The sequence below is a fragment of the Halichoerus grypus genome, chromosome 4 (genome assembly GCF_964656455.1).
Source record: "Halichoerus grypus chromosome 4, mHalGry1.hap1.1, whole genome shotgun sequence".
Classification (NCBI taxonomy): domain Eukaryota; kingdom Metazoa; phylum Chordata; class Mammalia; order Carnivora; family Phocidae; genus Halichoerus; species Halichoerus grypus.
The window spans coordinates 97,364,525-97,382,483 of record NC_135715.1 but is presented as its reverse complement, the minus strand read 5'-3'; the positions used below and the strand labels follow the sequence as shown (position 1 = coordinate 97,382,483).

The 17,959-nt window shown below is 33.0% G+C and overlaps 1 protein-coding gene across 4 annotated transcripts in view; it reads left to right on the top strand.

The window, feature by feature from the left end:
* The window catches only part of DPP10 (dipeptidyl peptidase like 10), a 1,380,361-nt gene that overhangs the window by 895,490 nt on the left and 466,912 nt on the right, over positions 1-17,959 (top strand). For all 4 annotated transcript variants that reach the window (XM_078070688.1, XM_078070689.1, XM_078070687.1 and 1 more), the window contains one exon: positions 15,403-15,498. In XM_078070688.1, the coding sequence (XP_077926814.1) occupies positions 15,403-15,498 (96 nt within the window). The remainder of the gene's footprint in view (positions 1-15,402; positions 15,499-17,959) is intronic.

Here is a 17,959-nt window from a genome sequence, read left to right as displayed (position 1 = left end):
CTTGCAATTCCATATGAATTCCATATGATTGGCTTTTCCATTTTTGCAAAAATAGGCAGTTGTGGTTTTGATAGTAATTGTGTTGAATATGTGGATCACTTTGGGTAATATTGCCATCTTAGAAATATTAGTCTTCCAAGTGACAAACAAATTTTGTCCTTCCATTTATTTATGTCTTTGATTTTTTTCAGTAATACTTTGTAGTTTTAAAAGTACAAGTCTTTAACTCTTTGGTGAAATTTATTCCTAAGAATTTTATTCTTTTGGATGTTACAATAAATAGAATTGGGTTTTTAATATCCTTTTTTTCTTGGATTACTCAATGCTGGTGTATACAAATACAACTAATTGTAGAATGTTGATTGTGTACCCTTTAACTGCGCTGAATTCACTTATTAGCTCTAGTAGGTTATTAAGGATTCTTTGGTCTTTTAGTGAATATAGTTTTATTTCTTCCTTTCTAAGTTCACTTCCTTTTATTTCTTTATCTTGCCTAATTATTCTGGCTAGATTCTAGGACAGTGTTGAATAGCAGTGGTGAAAATGAACATCCTTTTCTCATTTCTGATCATAGGGGTAAAGCTTTCAGTCTTTCATCATTGACTATTGCCTTAGCTTTGGGTTTTTCATAGATGACCTATTGATGAAGTTGAGGAAGTTTCCTTCTATTCCTGATTTTTTAAAAAACGTTTTTATAAACAAAGTGTGATGGATTTTGTTAAATGCATTTTATCGTTGAGTTGCTTATGTGTTTCTCCTTTTTTTTTTTTCTCCTATTATTGTGTTGTTACATTGGTTAACCTTTGTTGAGCTCCCCTTACATTCCTGGGGTAAATCCCTCTCCTTAATGATGCATAATCCTTTTGATATGCTGACAAATTTGATTTGTTAATTAAAAAAAAATTCTGCCATTCTCTGTTAGTATTGCATTGAGGATTTTTGCCAACTATATTTATAAGGAATATTGATAAATTGTCTTTTATTGTGTTGTCTTTGTCTAGATTTGGATCAGGAATTAATAATTCAGGTTAGAATGAATCAATAAGTATTCCCTCCTTTTCTGGTTTTTGGAAGAGTTCGAGAAGCATTGGTGTTAATTTTTTAAATGTTTTGTAGAATTCACAAGTGAAGCCATCTAATCCTGTATATTTCTTTTCTGGAATGTTTTTCATTACTGATTCAATTTCTTTTTTTTAATTTTATTTACTTGTTATAAATCTATACAGTTTCTATTTCCTATGAAGTCAGTCTGGTAGTTTGTGTGTTTTTAGAAATATGCTCATTTTATCTAGGTCATCTAATTTGTTGGCAAACAATTGTTCATTTTATTCTCTCACAGTCTTTTCCATTTCTGTAAAATTTATAGTAATGCTCCCAGTTGCATATCTGACATTACTTGTAACTTCTTTTTTTTTTTTTTTTTATCTTAGACAAAGGCTTGTTAATTTTGTTCATCTTTTTAAAGAAACAACTTTTGATTTTATTGATTCTCTCCATTGTTTTGCTCTTTTTGTCTTCTTTATCTGTCAGGCTAAGTTACTGATTTCATTTCTTTCTTTTTTAATGGAGAGGTTTATAGCTATAAATATCCTTTTGAGTAATGTTTTCACTGCATCTCATAAGTTTTGGTATTTTGCATTCTCATTTGAAATTGTTCCAAAGCATTTCCTAATTTGCCTTGTGATTTCTTCCTTGAAACATTTCTTCTTAACAGTGAGTTGTTTAATTTTCTTATAGGTGGATTTCCAGGTTTCTTTCTCTTACTGATTTCTACCTTCATTCCACGGCATTCAGAGAAGATACTTTGAATGATTTCAGTATTTTTCAATTTATTGAGACTTATTCTGTGGACTAACATATGTTGTATCTTGGAGAATATTCCATGTACTTGAAAAGAATGTATTCTGCTGTGTTTGGGTGGAGTGTTTTATATATAAAACACACACACACACGTATATGTCGACACACACACACACGCACACAAAATGTCTCCTTATCAGTAGTGTTCAAGTCCTGTATTTTGTTACTAATGTTCAGTCTAAATGTAGTATACATCTTGAAAGTGAGCTATTAAAGTCTCCAAATACTTTTGAAGACTTATTTCTTCCTTCCTCCAAATACTTTTGAAGACTTATTTCTTCCTTCATTTCTGTTGATTTTGATTCATAGAATTTGAACACCCTAGTAAATTTTAATTCTCATTGTAGTACATTTTAGCTCCAGAATATATGTGGGTTAAAAAAAAAATTCTATCTCTTTAATGTTTTTCTCTTTTTTATAGTCCTCATGGTTTCCTTTAGCTCTTTGTCCACGGTTTCCTTTAGTTCTGTGAGTATATTTAAGACAATTTAAATTCTTTGTCTAATAAGTAACTTCTCTGTGCTTCCTCAGGGGCAGTTTCTGTTAATTTCTTCTGTCAGTAGATCATACTGTCTTGATTCTTTCCATACTTTAAATTTTACACTGAAAACTGTGCATTTTGGATACAATAATGTGGAACACTTGATATTGGATTCTTCCCCCTCTTCAGAGCATATTTTTTGTTGTTTGCTGTAGGCTGTAGCTGTTTTTGTTATTGTTGTTTAATTGACTTTTCTGATGTATTTTGAAAAGTCAGTATTTTCTGTCATATATAGTCTTGAAGTTTCTTTTCCTTTAGCTTGTGTTCAGCTAGTGTTTTTACAAAGAATTCCTTGTATGTTAGGAGCCAAACAAACTCCCATTCTTTTCAGATTAGTTCTGTGCTAGGGCACTTATTCACTTCTTAACAAGGTCATTTACAGCTCTGTTTTAGCCTTCACTTCCTGTTTTTATTAAGCCTAGAGTTCAGCCAGAGGTGAAAACTTAGGGTCTTCTCAGGTCTTTTCTGAACATGCAACCTGCTCTGGGCATGCATGTGGTTTTCTGAATTTCACAATATATGTAGGCACTCTGAATGCCTGAATTCTCAAAGGAAAGCTCTCCCAGTTTTTCTTCTCAAGCTTGAGTGCTCTATTTCATGTCTTAACTGTACTTTTTCCCCCCGGATAGCTGTGGCTTATTCATTTGCCTTATAATGTTTTTCAGAATATCCGCTGATTTTCTGTGCTAAGTATTCTGGGTCAGGTATAAAAAAAAATAAAATAAGTGCCTTGTGTCAGTCCTTTCAGTAGCCCCAGACAGGGTAGAGCAAGCAAACGTAATTTGTTTGAGATAAGGTCTACTCTGGTTCCTCCAGAATCCAGAGACCAGGGTGCCATACTCTAAGTGCAGGCTGTTGACTTAAAGATCACCACTGAGCTAGGGAGGGGATTGGAATGATGGCAAATAAAAATGCCACAAAGCTTTCCTACTGTTTTTAAGTTACTTTTTCTTGATTCAGTGTTTGCTAGATTGTTGTAAACCTTTGACTCTTTTCCAGAATTCTGACAAAGTTTATTCTAACAGTTTTGCTTACTTTTTGATGTTTCTGTGGAGAAACAGCCTCTTGGAGTTGCCTACTCCTCCATGTTCATTGATATCACTCTGATGACAGACTTTGCTGATATAATTTACATGTGCATTGGCCTCTGTCTATGATTAACATGAGTTCTTTATTATATTTGAAACCTTCAAGCATAGGGTTTATATTTTTACCATCTACACAATTCCCCATGCTTATCATACCATGCATAATAGTTGGTAATATCAATACAAACTTGGTTTCCAGTAAATATTGACCAGTGACAAATTTAACCAGTTATTCACTCTTGCATTAAAAATTCGATAATGTAACAGATGTGTTTTGTGAAAGTTCATGAGGATGAATATAATAACAGGGTATGATCATTAAATCTGATTTAAAAAAATGATGATGTTGACAAAAAGAAAATCCACATCTATAGAGACCAAGAATACTATTTACTATAAATTTAGCAGTTTGAAATGTAGATAAACATAAACAATAAAATACACAATGATGTATACACAGTAGGGCTTAGTGTAGGATATTCTAACATTATTGAGGACCCAAAAAATACTTTCAGGGCATTTCAGTTATATTTATCAACATATTCTGGATTAGATATTAAAATATAATTTCTGAGACTTTTTCTAAAATGTTTCTTAATCACTTAAAATGGCAATGATAAAACTCTACATGTAAATATACATAACATGTAATAAAATAGGTACATTTTTCAGAAGAAAAATAGAACATTATTTTATATTTTTTATAAATCTGTTTAATGTCTGGTAAATAGAAGATATCAGGATTCTGATATGTGTTCCTGTGTTAACTCTTTTGCAGTAGGTTGTTTTGGTTGACAATATGAAGGAATCATGGTCTCATAATTATATGTAGTTAGAAATGGAAGATGTGTTCTGATAGCTTTTTCATGTAATTATAGCTGTCCTTCCTTGATCCTTCTTGAAAACTTGGCAAGTGATTGATTCTCAAAGGTTAGTTGCCATGTGGAATCTGAAAATATGTCAATAAATTATCAGTACTTTGCTATATTAAAACCCATTGGTCCACCTTTTACTTAAGAAAGATCTCTTACCTATGCCTGATTCTGTAGCATTGTGTTTTGGCTATTTGCAAAGTATTAGTTCACTGCATTATGCCAATTTTCCAATTGTTGGTGGGGTTTATTGTACAACATAAAAACAAAACAAAACAAAAGCATAGTTAACATCACTGATGATACTACTTGAAAGTCTCACTAGAAAAATCTGGGGGAGTACCTGTCTGGCTCATTCAGTAGCACTTGTGACTCTTAATCTCAGGGTTGTGAGTTCAAGCCCCACGTTAGGTATAGAGATTACTTAAAATCTTAAAAAAAAAAAAAAAAAAGTTTTGGAAAGCAGTCAAATTCAAGGGAGAAGTCACCAGTTTTCCAAAAGGTACGTGTTTTGCTTAAGAGCTTAAACTGTATAATTTGTAACAGATAGTCACGTGTGTGTGTGTGTGTGTGTTTGTGTGTGCATGCATGTGTGTGTTTTACATGAGAGGCTCATTTCATTCATTTTGAAGGAAAGCGTTTGCCAACACAGGTATCCTTTGTTTTCTGAAAGTTTGCATTATGCTACTTTGTTTTTGTGAAAGATCTACATGAGTATAATGTAGATTTTTTTGTTTTTTGTTTTTGTTCTTTTGTAAAACTAAATATCCCCTTTGGATTTCTTTTGGTTAGCCAAAACAAGTACTGATGTAGGACTTTCATAAAAACAGATATGATATAATGTGAGCTCTCAGAAGGCAGGGGATACTTTTGCTTTATGCATTTCAGCTTACAAAAGGTTTCATAGGGACACTCTACTTTCAGGTACTGAACGAAACCTATACTTAAATCTGAAGTCATTGTTCGTTATTCATTCCTTCTTGTAAATATGGTGTTACATGAAAAAAAAAAAAACAGTGGTCAGTTCATAACTCAACCAGCTGCCAAGGTGTTTTTCCTTGAGACAACTATCATGTTGGCATACTGTGGAAGTGGTTTTGATTTTGTTTGTGTGTACTTCAGATTTTAAACAGATTTTACACTGATATTAAAAAGATTTAAGTATTGCTATTTAATACAATTATCGTATTTTATAACCATATCGAGGAAATTCTTAAGTGAAATTGCATTTTTTTTAATTGAGCACATGTGGACGTTCTAGTGTTGGCTCACACTAAAGTGCTCAGAATTTCATCCACTGTTGTTTTTGTACCAATGGTGAAAATTTCAACCCAGTGTAAAAGGAAGATAATGCTGTAGTATTATTGTGAATATAATTTTGAGTGTAGGACCCCTTTACAATAGTTGTTCACAAACTGTGCTCTGCAAACCTGGGCTATAGGGTAATAAAGATAGGAAACAAAAATTTGCCAGTGGTAATGTAATTGAAACAAACAGTGTACCTGAGGGAGGAACACGGCTATAGAAGAGCTCAAAGGCTCAAAGTAGAACCATAGCACTTTAAGGTTGAAAAAAAAATAAGAAAAAAGACATCATTCCAGAGTGTGTGTGTGTGTGTGTGTGTGTCTGCATCATTGCATAATTTTCTCACAATGTGAAAAGCCTTTGTGCAAGTATATTTCTCATATTTAGCTTTTCTACTCAAATTCAGGAGATGTTAATTTGAAAAAGCTCTCAAAACGAGGTTTGAGAATGATTAGCATTTTGAATAATTGACTAATTTGACTAATTAAACATATGAGTAAATCCTAAAGCTCTTGATTTATTTATTCAAGAGATGACAAGTTTGAGGTAGAATTTAATAAGTCCTTCAGAACCTGAAAATACATTCTTTCTTTGATGAGCACTTAGAGTCTCTGCTGAAAACAAGGGGAAGTTGTACAAAATGTAACAGAAACTAGGGGATCTTAGAGATGCAAGCTACTGCATAGGCCATTGTGTGTGTGTGTGTGTGTGTGTGTGTGTGTGTGTGTGTGTATGCATGCATGCCAGTGTGTGTGCATGGTATTTCCAATAAAATTCTATATGAAGCAGTCAAAAATACATTAAAGCAGAGCTGTTCTGATTGTGGAGTTCTGACCACATAACCCCTGTCCTTCCCACTCTGGTCTTTGTCCTGAGAAAGCTTATAGGAGTTTCTAGAACACAGCTAACAATGGTGTAATTTGGTCCAAACTTTTCTCTCTACAGAGAAGAAACTGACCTAGATAGACTAAGTGATAGTGTTAGTATCATGGGCATATATGATAGTTAAGCATTGAACTAGAACTAGCATATGGCCTCCTACCTCTGATGACTGTTATTTCAGCATTATTGCTTGTTCTTGTTTGAGAATAGAGATGGGAGAATAGGCCCATAACCGTATGTTGGGAACCTTAGAGAAGATGAAAGCATCATAGGAGGCAAGCTTCTTGTAATCCACATTTCATCATTTCATATTCAATGTAAAATTCCTAAAAATTCTCCCCATGTATGGTGAAAAGGGAGCAGGGTGTGGAAGAAGAAGACACATAAATAAATATATAATACCTTATTTGCCAACTGTCCTGTTCAAGTCTATTCAGTATAGATACAGCTTTGGTCATAGTTTGGTAACTTTTCACATAGCTGGTTTTTAATATGCATTTTTTATAATTAAATTATGGCTTTTGATATGAAAGCCACATGCTAGAGATATACTCAAGAAGGAACAAATGTTCGGTGGAAGATAACCTGATTTAGGGAATGAATTGTATTAGAAGCATATATATTAGTAGACTTTATGAGGTGCCAGGTTAATCTGAATCAAAAGTAGTTCTGGGGGTAGAATTGATGAGGAATTGACTGGCCTCTTTGTTCAAGAAACTTAGCTTTTGCCACAAGATATTAGAGTAAGAAAAGGCAAAAGAAAGTGATACAAAAGTAAATTCCTGACATACTAGGAGGAACAAAGGTAGTTTTCTGGGACTATAAAACAGATGTTATGTGATGCACTAATTCTTTTTGTGCTTCTGCTTGAATGGTTGAATTGATGTTCACAACAATACTAAGTGACAAGCTGCTTGAAGTTTCCTTCACTGAAAAGAATAGTAATTTGTTACTTGTGTGATTCATATTTTTGACCTTATGGATTAAACATAGTCAAATGTCCTTCTTCCAAAAAGAGACTTTTGAGTGAATTTTACATTTTACCCTTTTTTTTTCCCCCATTAATTATAATAAGAAACTCAATACTGAGTTTCTGGCAGGGTAAATCTGAGAACATACATTTTGAAGCATTTTGGCTTAAGGAAAGAACAGTGAAATACAAGGATATTCCGAAAGAACAAAAAAAACATTTCTTTGTGGTTCTGAAATTGAAAAATTTAAAGCTGCTTCATATTGACTTATACATTTTAATGTTTTAATCATAATAATGAGAATGACTAACTTTAAGTAAACTGAATATTTTGCCTAATGATTTTTGTATATTTGTTCATTTATTTAAAAAAGAAATAGGGGGGTACCTGGATGGCTCAGTCAGTTAAGCGTCCAACTCTTGATTTCAGCTCAGGTCATGATCTCAGAATCGTGAAAGCGAGCCCTGTGTCCAGCTACACACTCGGGGTGGAGTCTGCTTGAAATTCTCTTTCTTCCTCTACCCATCCCCCCACTTATGCTGTCTCTAAATCAATCAATAAAATCTTTATAAAAAATCCACCTCTCATAGTCCTTATTCTTCACTAATACTGAGTAACATATCTCTAGGAATTTTGCAACTAAATATGAGATACCTCTTTGGTGTGTGTATATATATGTGAGTGTGTATACATGTGTGAAACTCTGAATACCTATAATAATTAATAGTTGCTGGTAAAAGGCTAAGTATTTGTTAACCAAATAGGACCCTATGATTATAGTTATAATTATGAAGAACAGCACAAAAATCTAATAAGATGCACTGTATAATAAAAATCACGAGAGGAGAGGGGAATAGAGGAGTTGGGGGTTGGGTAAGATAGGTAAAGGGGAGTGGGAGAATAGCCTTCCAATTATGGTATGAATAAGTCCTAGGAATAAAAAGCACAACATAAGGAATACAGTCAATGATATTGTAATAGGGATGTAAAGGGACAGATGGTAGCTACACTTGTGGTGAGCATAACATATAATATATAAACTTGCCAGATCACTAAGTTGTACATCTGAAACTTATGTAACATTGTCTGTCAACTGTACTCAAAAAAAAAAAAAAAAAAAAAAAAGAATTGGAAACAGAGTAATCATTTGTTAAATAGTTACAAGATACAGAATCTTAGCTAAAGCAACATGAATTCAGTGACAGAACTGACATTAAATAATTCATTCCATGTTCTTTTTTCTGTTCTAGTCTGTCTTTTAAGATCACAGACTGTTACTGGTATTTGTGTGCTTTCTTCCAAAAATCCAATCTTGCTTTTAAATGGCCTTTTGAAATAAGTTGATTGCATAATCTTAGAAGAAAAAAGAAAGTTCTTTAGTATTGAACTGAAGAAAAACTCATTTCTGACTTTCAGTTCTTGGCTTCTCTTTATAGAAACTAATTGTGTTACTTTTTATCTAGTTTACTCTTGACATCAGAGGCTCAGAAATACTTTTAATTTAAATCCTATTTGAAATAATTTCCTGTTAAAACACTAATAAAAAATATCTAATCAGGTAGTTAGAATTTCCCACAAGAAGTACAAAGCCATTTCCCCTTTCTGTTCATGTGGTTCTATCCTTTCTCCTGAAGCCCACTGTAGCACCACCTCCGTTTCCCACCGCAATGTTTAAATCTCTATCTAGTTTTACAGGTTGTTACCAGTTTTCCCTGTTTAGTGTCAATGCAGGCTACTCTTCTAGCACATTTCCATTTTAAACATTGGTGAATTTTTAAAATTCATTGCAATAATAACATCCCTCCCACCCCTTCTTATATAATAATCATGGCTAAATTCTAGACCTATTCAAAATATTTGTTGCTTGTACATTTTCTAACCAGTCAACAGACCATAAAATTTTGTTTTATTATCTAACAGCTGAAGCATTAGTTCCCTTCTTATTTTCTGCCTTTTTCCCCTATCCTTTTCTTTCACTAGGGTGCTGAAACACTATACAGCATAGTAAAGGTCAAAATGTATGCCATTCAAGATCAGATACACAATCCCAAATTCTCTTTAATGTTTCTTAATTTATCACCAAGAAAATGAATAAAGGTTTGCTAATTCCCAGTTAAAGAATTAGATAGTTCGTAATGTAAATTTGAAGGATGAAAGTACATATTATTGGAACAGAAAAAAAAATCACAGGATATGTCCTGGTACAACCTACAACTATTTCTTTTTTGTTTTTTTACATTGTTTTTTGTTTATTTTTATTTATTTTATTTTATTTATTTTATTTTATTTTATTTTTTAGAGAGGGAGAGAAGGGCCCAAACCAAGAGTTGGAGGCTTGTCCAACTGAGACACCCAGACACCCCAAATGGGAAAAAGAAAGAAAAAAGAATGAAGTATATAGTACATTTTCTCAATAATGATTGAAACCAAATAAATTAATCCTTAAATCACATATATATCTCTCTCTGATTATTGTTTAAAAGGAAGATTAATTACAATAATTTGAATTATTTTGATGGGTTGATTTTAAAATCGGGTGCCTGGGTGACTCACTCGGTTAAGCGGTTGCCTTAGGCTCAGGTCATGATCCCAGGGGTCCCGCGATTGAGTCCAGCATTGGCCTCCTTTCTCAGTGGGGAGTCTGCTTCTCTCTCTGCCTGCTATGCCCAGCACTCCCCCTACTTGTACTCTCTCTCTCTCTGATAAATAAATTTTAAAAAAATCTTAAAAAAAAAAAAAGATTTTAAAATCAATTCCAGATACAATTGGAGTTAAAAGAAAAATTCTTCTTTTTAAATATATTAAATTACTGCAGATCACAGGAAAAGTTCAAAAATATTTAATATAAATATTAAAATATTAACTGATGAGTATGATACAAAATGGAGGGCGCCTGGGTGGCTCAGTTGGTTAAGCGACTGCCTTCAGCTCAGGTCATGATCCTGGAGTCCCGGGATCGAGTCCCACATCGGGCTCCCTGCTTGGCGGGGAGTCTGCTTCTCCCTCTGACCCTCCCCTCCTCATGCTCTCTCTCTCTCATTCTCTCTCTCTCAAATAAATAAATAAAATCTTTAGGAAAAAAAAAAAAAAAGATACAAAATGGAAAAAAAGATCGTATCATTTCATTCATCAACATGGGTCTAAACATTTAAGTAATGATTTTGTATATTAATTTCACAGTATAAAATGATAACAATTCACCTGACCAATTGGGCTTTGTTATAAAGATAGAAATTGGCTGGAAATAGGAAATTTCATTTACATAATTTTTATATCAATACATTAAAGGAGGAAAAAATATGTTTATATGAAAGAGGCTGGAACTGCATGATGACATGGTAATAATTTCAAATAAAAACTGACATAGGGATAAAAAATATTACCTACAAATGATAGAGTTTCCTTACCAAAATTCTAGGAAAAAATATCTTATTCTATAATGAAATATTGAAGATGCTGCCATTGTAGATAAAAAGGACAAGTGTGTCATTACTGCCATTATTATTCAACATTGTTTTTGACATTTAACATAAGGGAATAATTCACTAAAATGAAATAAATGCTTTTTAACAAATGGTGCTGGAGCAATTGGGCATCCAGTAGAAGAAAATTTAAATGAAATACGAATCTCAAACAGTCCTCAAATCATATACAATAAATAACTCAAAATGCATCAGAGACTTACATGTAAAATATACAATTATGACCCTGTTAGAAACAAAATAGGGAAAAATCTTCAGGGCCCCGGAATAGGTGAAGCATTCTTGATCTTGACAGCAAAAGCATGATTTATTAAAGGAAAAATTGATAAACTGGACCACAATGATCTTGAAAACTTTTTCTCTAGAAAAGTCCCTTTTAAGAGGATGAAAAGACAAGATAGAGACTTGGAAGAAATATTTGAAATAGAAATATCTGACAAATAATTTGTATCTAGAATAAAGAACTTTCCAACTCAAAAGTTAAACCAACAAACACGCAAACAAAAGCAATCCAATTAGAAATAGACAAATGGCATGAACAGACATTTCACTGAAGGAAATATACTGTTTACAAATAGATTAAAAGATGTTTATTAGCTGTTAGGGAAATGCAAATTATAATCACAATGGGATATCATTACATTGATATCAGAATAGCTAAATTAAAAAAAAAAACACACACACAAAAATTGGGGCAAGAATGCAGAGAAACTAGATCATTTATATATTGCTGTTGAAATTGCAAAATGATACAGCTACTCCAAAAAAACCTATGACATTTACTTGCAAAGCTAAACATATGCTTACCATGTGACTCAGCAATTGCACACTTTGGCATTTATCCCAAAGAGAGGACAATTTATGTTCATACAAAGCCTGTTAAAAAAAATGCTCGTAGAATCTTTAGTCATAATAACTCAAAACTACAAAGGACAACCTAGATGTATTTCAACGAATAAAAGGTTCAACAAACCATGGTATATTCATGCCCTGGAATATTACTCAGCAATCAAAAGGAACAGAGTATTGATAGACTCAACAACTTAGATGGATCTTGAGGGAATGTGCTGAGTGAAAAAAAGTCCATTTCCAAAGGTTTCATGTTGTATTATCCTTTTTACACAGTATTCTTGAAATAACAAAATTACAGAGATCGAAAATAGATTAGTGTTTGCCAATGGCTGCAGAGGGAGGCTATGGTAATAAAAGTGCTGTTCTATGCTGGTGATAGAGCTATTCTGTATCTTGACTGGTGCTCATCATATATATAAAATTGCATAGAACCAAACATACCCACACACACATACACAAATGAATACATGTAAAATTGAAACCTGAATGACTTTGAGTGTATAAATATCAGTTTCTTTTTGTGATATGTATTATGGAAGATACTGCATGTATTTGAGAGAAACTGGATGAAGTATATAAAGGATTTTCTTTCTGTATTATTTCTTACAACTGCATGTGAATCTGCAAATACCTTAAAATCATATATATCTATAATATATAATATTGAAATAAGAATGAGAGCTGTTCTGTTGTTCATGGTAATAATAAACTATATGTAATTAGGACTAAATCTAATAAGAAAAGTAAAGGATCTATATGAAAAATAGAAGATGCTATATTATAAATGTACATAAAATGTGAGTGGTATAAGTAGTTCTGAGTGAAAAGTTTTAATACTATAAAATGGTTAAAGTTTTCCAATTTACTATGCATATTTATTGCAGTTTTAATAAGATTATCCATTCGGTATGTTGAAATACGAATTTAAAGATCATATAAAGGAAAATATGCTTGAGAATTATAATATAATTGAAATATTATTTGAAAATAAGATTATTTGGTATGGTGCACTTGCCTTGTAAGGTATTTCTTATATTAACATCTGCATCTGTATTGTAGAAGATGTAATAAAGTGTGTGTAAACATCTGTATCATTAAAGATACAGTAGACAAAATATGTAGAATTTACCTAGGTACAAAAAGAAATCTTTGTAAGAAAAATACACACACACACACATCTAGGTTTATTTTTTCTTTTTTTAAGATTTTATTTATTTGAGAGAGAGAGCTGGGGAGGAGCAGAGGAAGAGAAAGAGGGAGAAGCTCAGGCAAACTCTGTGCTAAGCTTGGAGCCCAATGCAGGGCTCAGTCTCACAACCCTGAGATTATGACCTGAGCCAAAATCAAGAGTCGGATGCTTACCTGACTGAACCACCCAGGTGCCCTGGTTTAGACAAATGTATAATGACTTGTATCCACCATTATAGATCATACAGTGTAGTTTTACTGCTCTAGAAATCCTCTGTGCTCCACCTGTTTTTCCTTCCTCACCCTGCCCCACAACCCCTGGCAAGACACTGATATTTTTAGTTTCTCCATAGTTTGCCTTTTTCAGAATATTACATAGTGGGAATCATATAGTGTATAGTCTTTTCAAATTGTCTTCTTTTACCTAGTTATAAGCATTTGAGTTTCCTTCATATGTTTTCATAGTTGATGGCTCATTTTTTTAAATTTTTTTTTAATTTTTTTTTTTTAAAGATTTTATTTATTTGACAGAGAGAGACACAGCGAGAGCAGGAACACAAGCAAGGGGAGTGGGAGAGGGAGAACCAGGCTCCCCGCTGAGCAGGGAGCCCGATGTGGGGCTCGATCCCAGGACCCCGGGATCATGACCTGAGCCGAAGGCAGACGCTTAACAACTGAGCCACCCAGGCGCCCGATGGCTCATTTTTTATCACTACATAATATTCTGTCATCTAGATATATCACAGTTTGTTTATTGATTCACCTCCTGAGGGACATCTTGGTTCCTTCCAAGTTTTGGCAATTATGAATAAAGCTGCTATAAAAGTTCATACCCAGAGTTTTGTGTGGACATAGGTTTTCAACTCATTTGGGTAAATACCACAAAGCACAGATGCTGGAGTGTATATTTAGTTTTGTGAGAGACCACTTAACTGTCTTCCAAAGTGGCTTTAGCACTTTGCATTCCCTCTAGCAATGGATGAGAGTTGGTCATTTTATTTATAACTGAGGCCTTCTCTGATGCCTTTTGCAAGATATTCCCTTCCTTTCTTTGTACTTATACAATACTCTGTATCCTCATTCTGACATTTAGCATAATTTTTCTTGCTTTGCAAGTGTGAATCCCTCAGGACAGATCCTAGATATGTCTCCAGTAACTCACAATACTTCATTTAAAGTTTTGGAAAATTAAAGGTCCAGTATTTGCTGAATGAATAAAGAAAGTTCCAATTTTGATGTGTCAGACTATCAAATGGACCGTTTTGTTTTGAAAATCCATATATGATCACAATGTCCTATGCTAGCCTTGGGATCGTACAATTCTCACTATCACCATTAGTAATATTTTATTCAGTTGTTTCTTAGCAATTATTTTGTTCGTTAAATATGGGTTGATTCATGTGAGAGGAAATTGCATTTGAAGTTATTGATTCTTTACCCCAGCTTTTCAGCTGGAAGAAACAAAGCTCTTACTGCAATGAGTGCTGAACCTTTAAAAAACAATATCTAATGAGGTTAGTATATATCTTTGACATTTTATTTTCAACCAGAGTGAAGGTCACAGCTGAAAGGTAACAAAAATGATTTTATTCAGTAAATAAAAAATGCTACTGAAAAGAAATGAAATACTGCTAACTTTCTATAGCCTCTTGTATCAAAAACATGTTTGTTATGCCTGATTTTGGTAATTCAACCATATTATCCTTCCATTTCTTAGATTCTTGAACTAAAAAGAGGAGTGTAACTAGTTTTTATGTCAGAGACTTATATAAATGTGTGCTCTTCATTAATATACCGGAATTGTTTGAATTTTTATATTTAACTTCTAAATCTATTTAGTATTTGTTTGGTGGTAATTATTTGGTGGAACTTGTTATTCATTCTGTGTATTTGGTGAACTTCCTTCTGAGTTGGGAAGTTTTCTTTATCATTTATATCAGGACCCTCAACTCTCTCATCTTTGGTGTTTACAACAAAAATACAAATTTAGCATTAGGAGAATATGTCAAAGTCATTTTGGAAAGTAATGGGCTAGATTATGGTTAAACCCTGAAAAATGTGTGGACACAATGCAGAACAGGAACTCTTAACTATTTTTATATTACATATCACTACATAACAAGGATTGATCTATTAAATTTGTGCTAGATGAAGACAATTATAAAACTTAAAATAACTTAATATATTAAAAAGTTTCATGAAACAAAAAGCTTCAAATGCCAAAGACCATACGAGGATAACTACTTTATATTGTCCTCTAGTTAACATATCTTTGTAACAAAATACTCCAAATTTTATAATTCATTAGTTTTAAAAACTAACTTGAGGTAAGTGTCTAATCTAAGATTTATTTTATTTTAGATGAACTCACAAATTCATCAGAAACTAGATTGTCTTTAGAAGACCTCTTCAGGAGAGACTTTGTGCTTCATGACCCAGAAGCTCGGTGGATCAATGGTATGTGCACGCATTTGTATGTGCTATATTTATTTTGAGTTCCATGTCATTAAAATTAAAGTAAATAATGGTATTTTAGTATTTTAATGAACATTATGCTTCAATGACTACATATACCAATATACTACTTAATCAGAAATTAATAACTTGGCTTTTATGCAAGAAATCCAATTCCTAAGATAGGTCATCAATCAAATTATTCTCCAAGTATTAGACTGACTGTTCTATCTCTGCTGTTCTTCACAGTCACTAGTTCTGTGGCTTTAAGCATGTGTTAAATCTTTTTCACTTCTCTGGATAATTCTTCTTGGTGTAGAAGTCTAGATTTGGGGAACATTTATAGGTAAGTGCTTCAAATTTGGCAGTCACATTAGTTTTCTTTTCTCTCTTTGTGGCTTTTCTTTTTAAGCTTAAGTGCTACAAACTAGGAAGAATCTTTGCAAAGTTGAAATACTTGGATATGGCATGGAAATATACTGCACTTTGTCCTCTTCCAGAAAAAACACTGCCTCAGTTTCCCTTAGGTTATTTCTGATTTTATTATTATCAAAAGCTTTTAAAAAGCATCTAGATTAAAAAAGAAACAACCAAAAAATAAAAACCACTGAATGCTCCATGGACTTTGGTTTGTCTTAATGAAAGGTAATAGGAGAAGTTACTGGATAATCTAATCATAAGAAATGTAAACTTCCTTGTTAAAAAGGAAGTCATGTTTCCATTCCTTGACTATTCCAATTTGCCTGACCATACTAATCACTGTTGTTAGATAGTTATTAATCTTTGCCCTTCACTTTATTTAGACATAATAACTTTGCTTGTTTGCAAGGCATAGAGTAGATTATTTGTATGACAGATAAAAAGAGCTTTGCCTTTTTATCTAATAAAGACCATCTCACATACAGTCCATTCTTTCTTCTCTAATATCCTAATTAAGTGCATTTATGCCTGCAAATTAAATGATAATTTGTGGAAGCTATAAAAAGAATGTAACTTAGTTTGTGAGGGCAGAGGCCAAATCATAGTTGTTTACCTAGCACTGATACAGTTCCTGGAGATCAGCAGGCACTCAAGATTTGAATAAATGAATGTATGTATTTAATTGAAGTCCAGTGTTATTTTTAGATAAACTCAAGTTTCAGTTAAAATTGGTTGGAAGATGAGTGTATATCATGGTGATGATATTATAGATACAGAAAACAAGATAGCATTTTATTAATTTCTTTGTAAATTTTTATTTTGAATTGTTCATAAATTTAGGACTTGCCATACTCTTGCCTTGCACTATAATTACTTTAGATGTACCCTATGTTTAGTTCAGATGAGCACTATGACTAAGGAAGGCTAATAAAGAGGTATGTCAATACCGACATTGCATGGATCTCTCACAAATCTTTCCCCTGCTTTTAACTTTAAAATCATCTTTGTATTTGCTAGCATTCCTATTTTCTATTAAAAGAGGTGACATAAAAATTGTGGGGAAAAAATCGGGAGTCATTACATTTGAACTGCTCAGGAGCATTCTGTTTTATTTACCATGATTTTGTCCAAACTATAGAAATTTGTGTAGTCTTTGACTTTGGAAAGCAAGAAAAAAAACGGGTTTCATCTCCCTTCTCAGGCGAGCTTTGGGCTATTTAATGAGGCATTTACTCCTCTGTATGACTGATAGTTTGATATTGAAATGCCAAAAGCCTGGACAGATACTTAATGGTGAACTGCTTGCTAAATTAAACCACATTTCAATATCTAGGACACACATTCCACTTTAACCCTTTACAGGATACCAAAATAATATATTTACAATTAATCCTTTTCATCACTTTTTTCATCATTTCTTTTCCAATCATTGGTAAACCTGATCTTGAGAAAATATCCTCGGACAAAGCTGCAGTGTTATTATTACACTCTAAGTAAAACCTAAGATCTAAGATATTTATAAAATAATTTGACATAAAAATAATCTTTTAAACAAGGTTAAACACAATTTAATCTTTCAGACATATGCAGTCTTTACAAATACCACTGAAGAAGCTGACTCACCGTCAGTAGATTTTGTGCACTGGGTTGCTTTTCAAGTAGAGGAGATTTGTGCTCATTCATTTCTCTTATCCAACTCAGATCTCCTTTCTGGCAATCGCTAGATACTTGGCCTATTTACATATTCCTCACATAGCCAGAAAATACAGTGGGAACTATATGGATAAAATGTGTAACCTTGGCCTTATTATCACAGATTATATCTAAGGGTGAAACGTCATCTTTTTCTTTATGAGATGTCTCAGTAGGTCATCTTAGTATATATATATAAGTGGCTTGAAGGAGTCAAAGCTGAGCTCATTTGGAAGCTTCATTTAATTCTTGGAGGTCGCCTACAAACACTTAATGCATTACTGGTCAAGGAGAAGGAGGGAGTCGACATGGCCCTGGCAAGTCTAGGATGTAATGCAGTAATGTCGTTCAT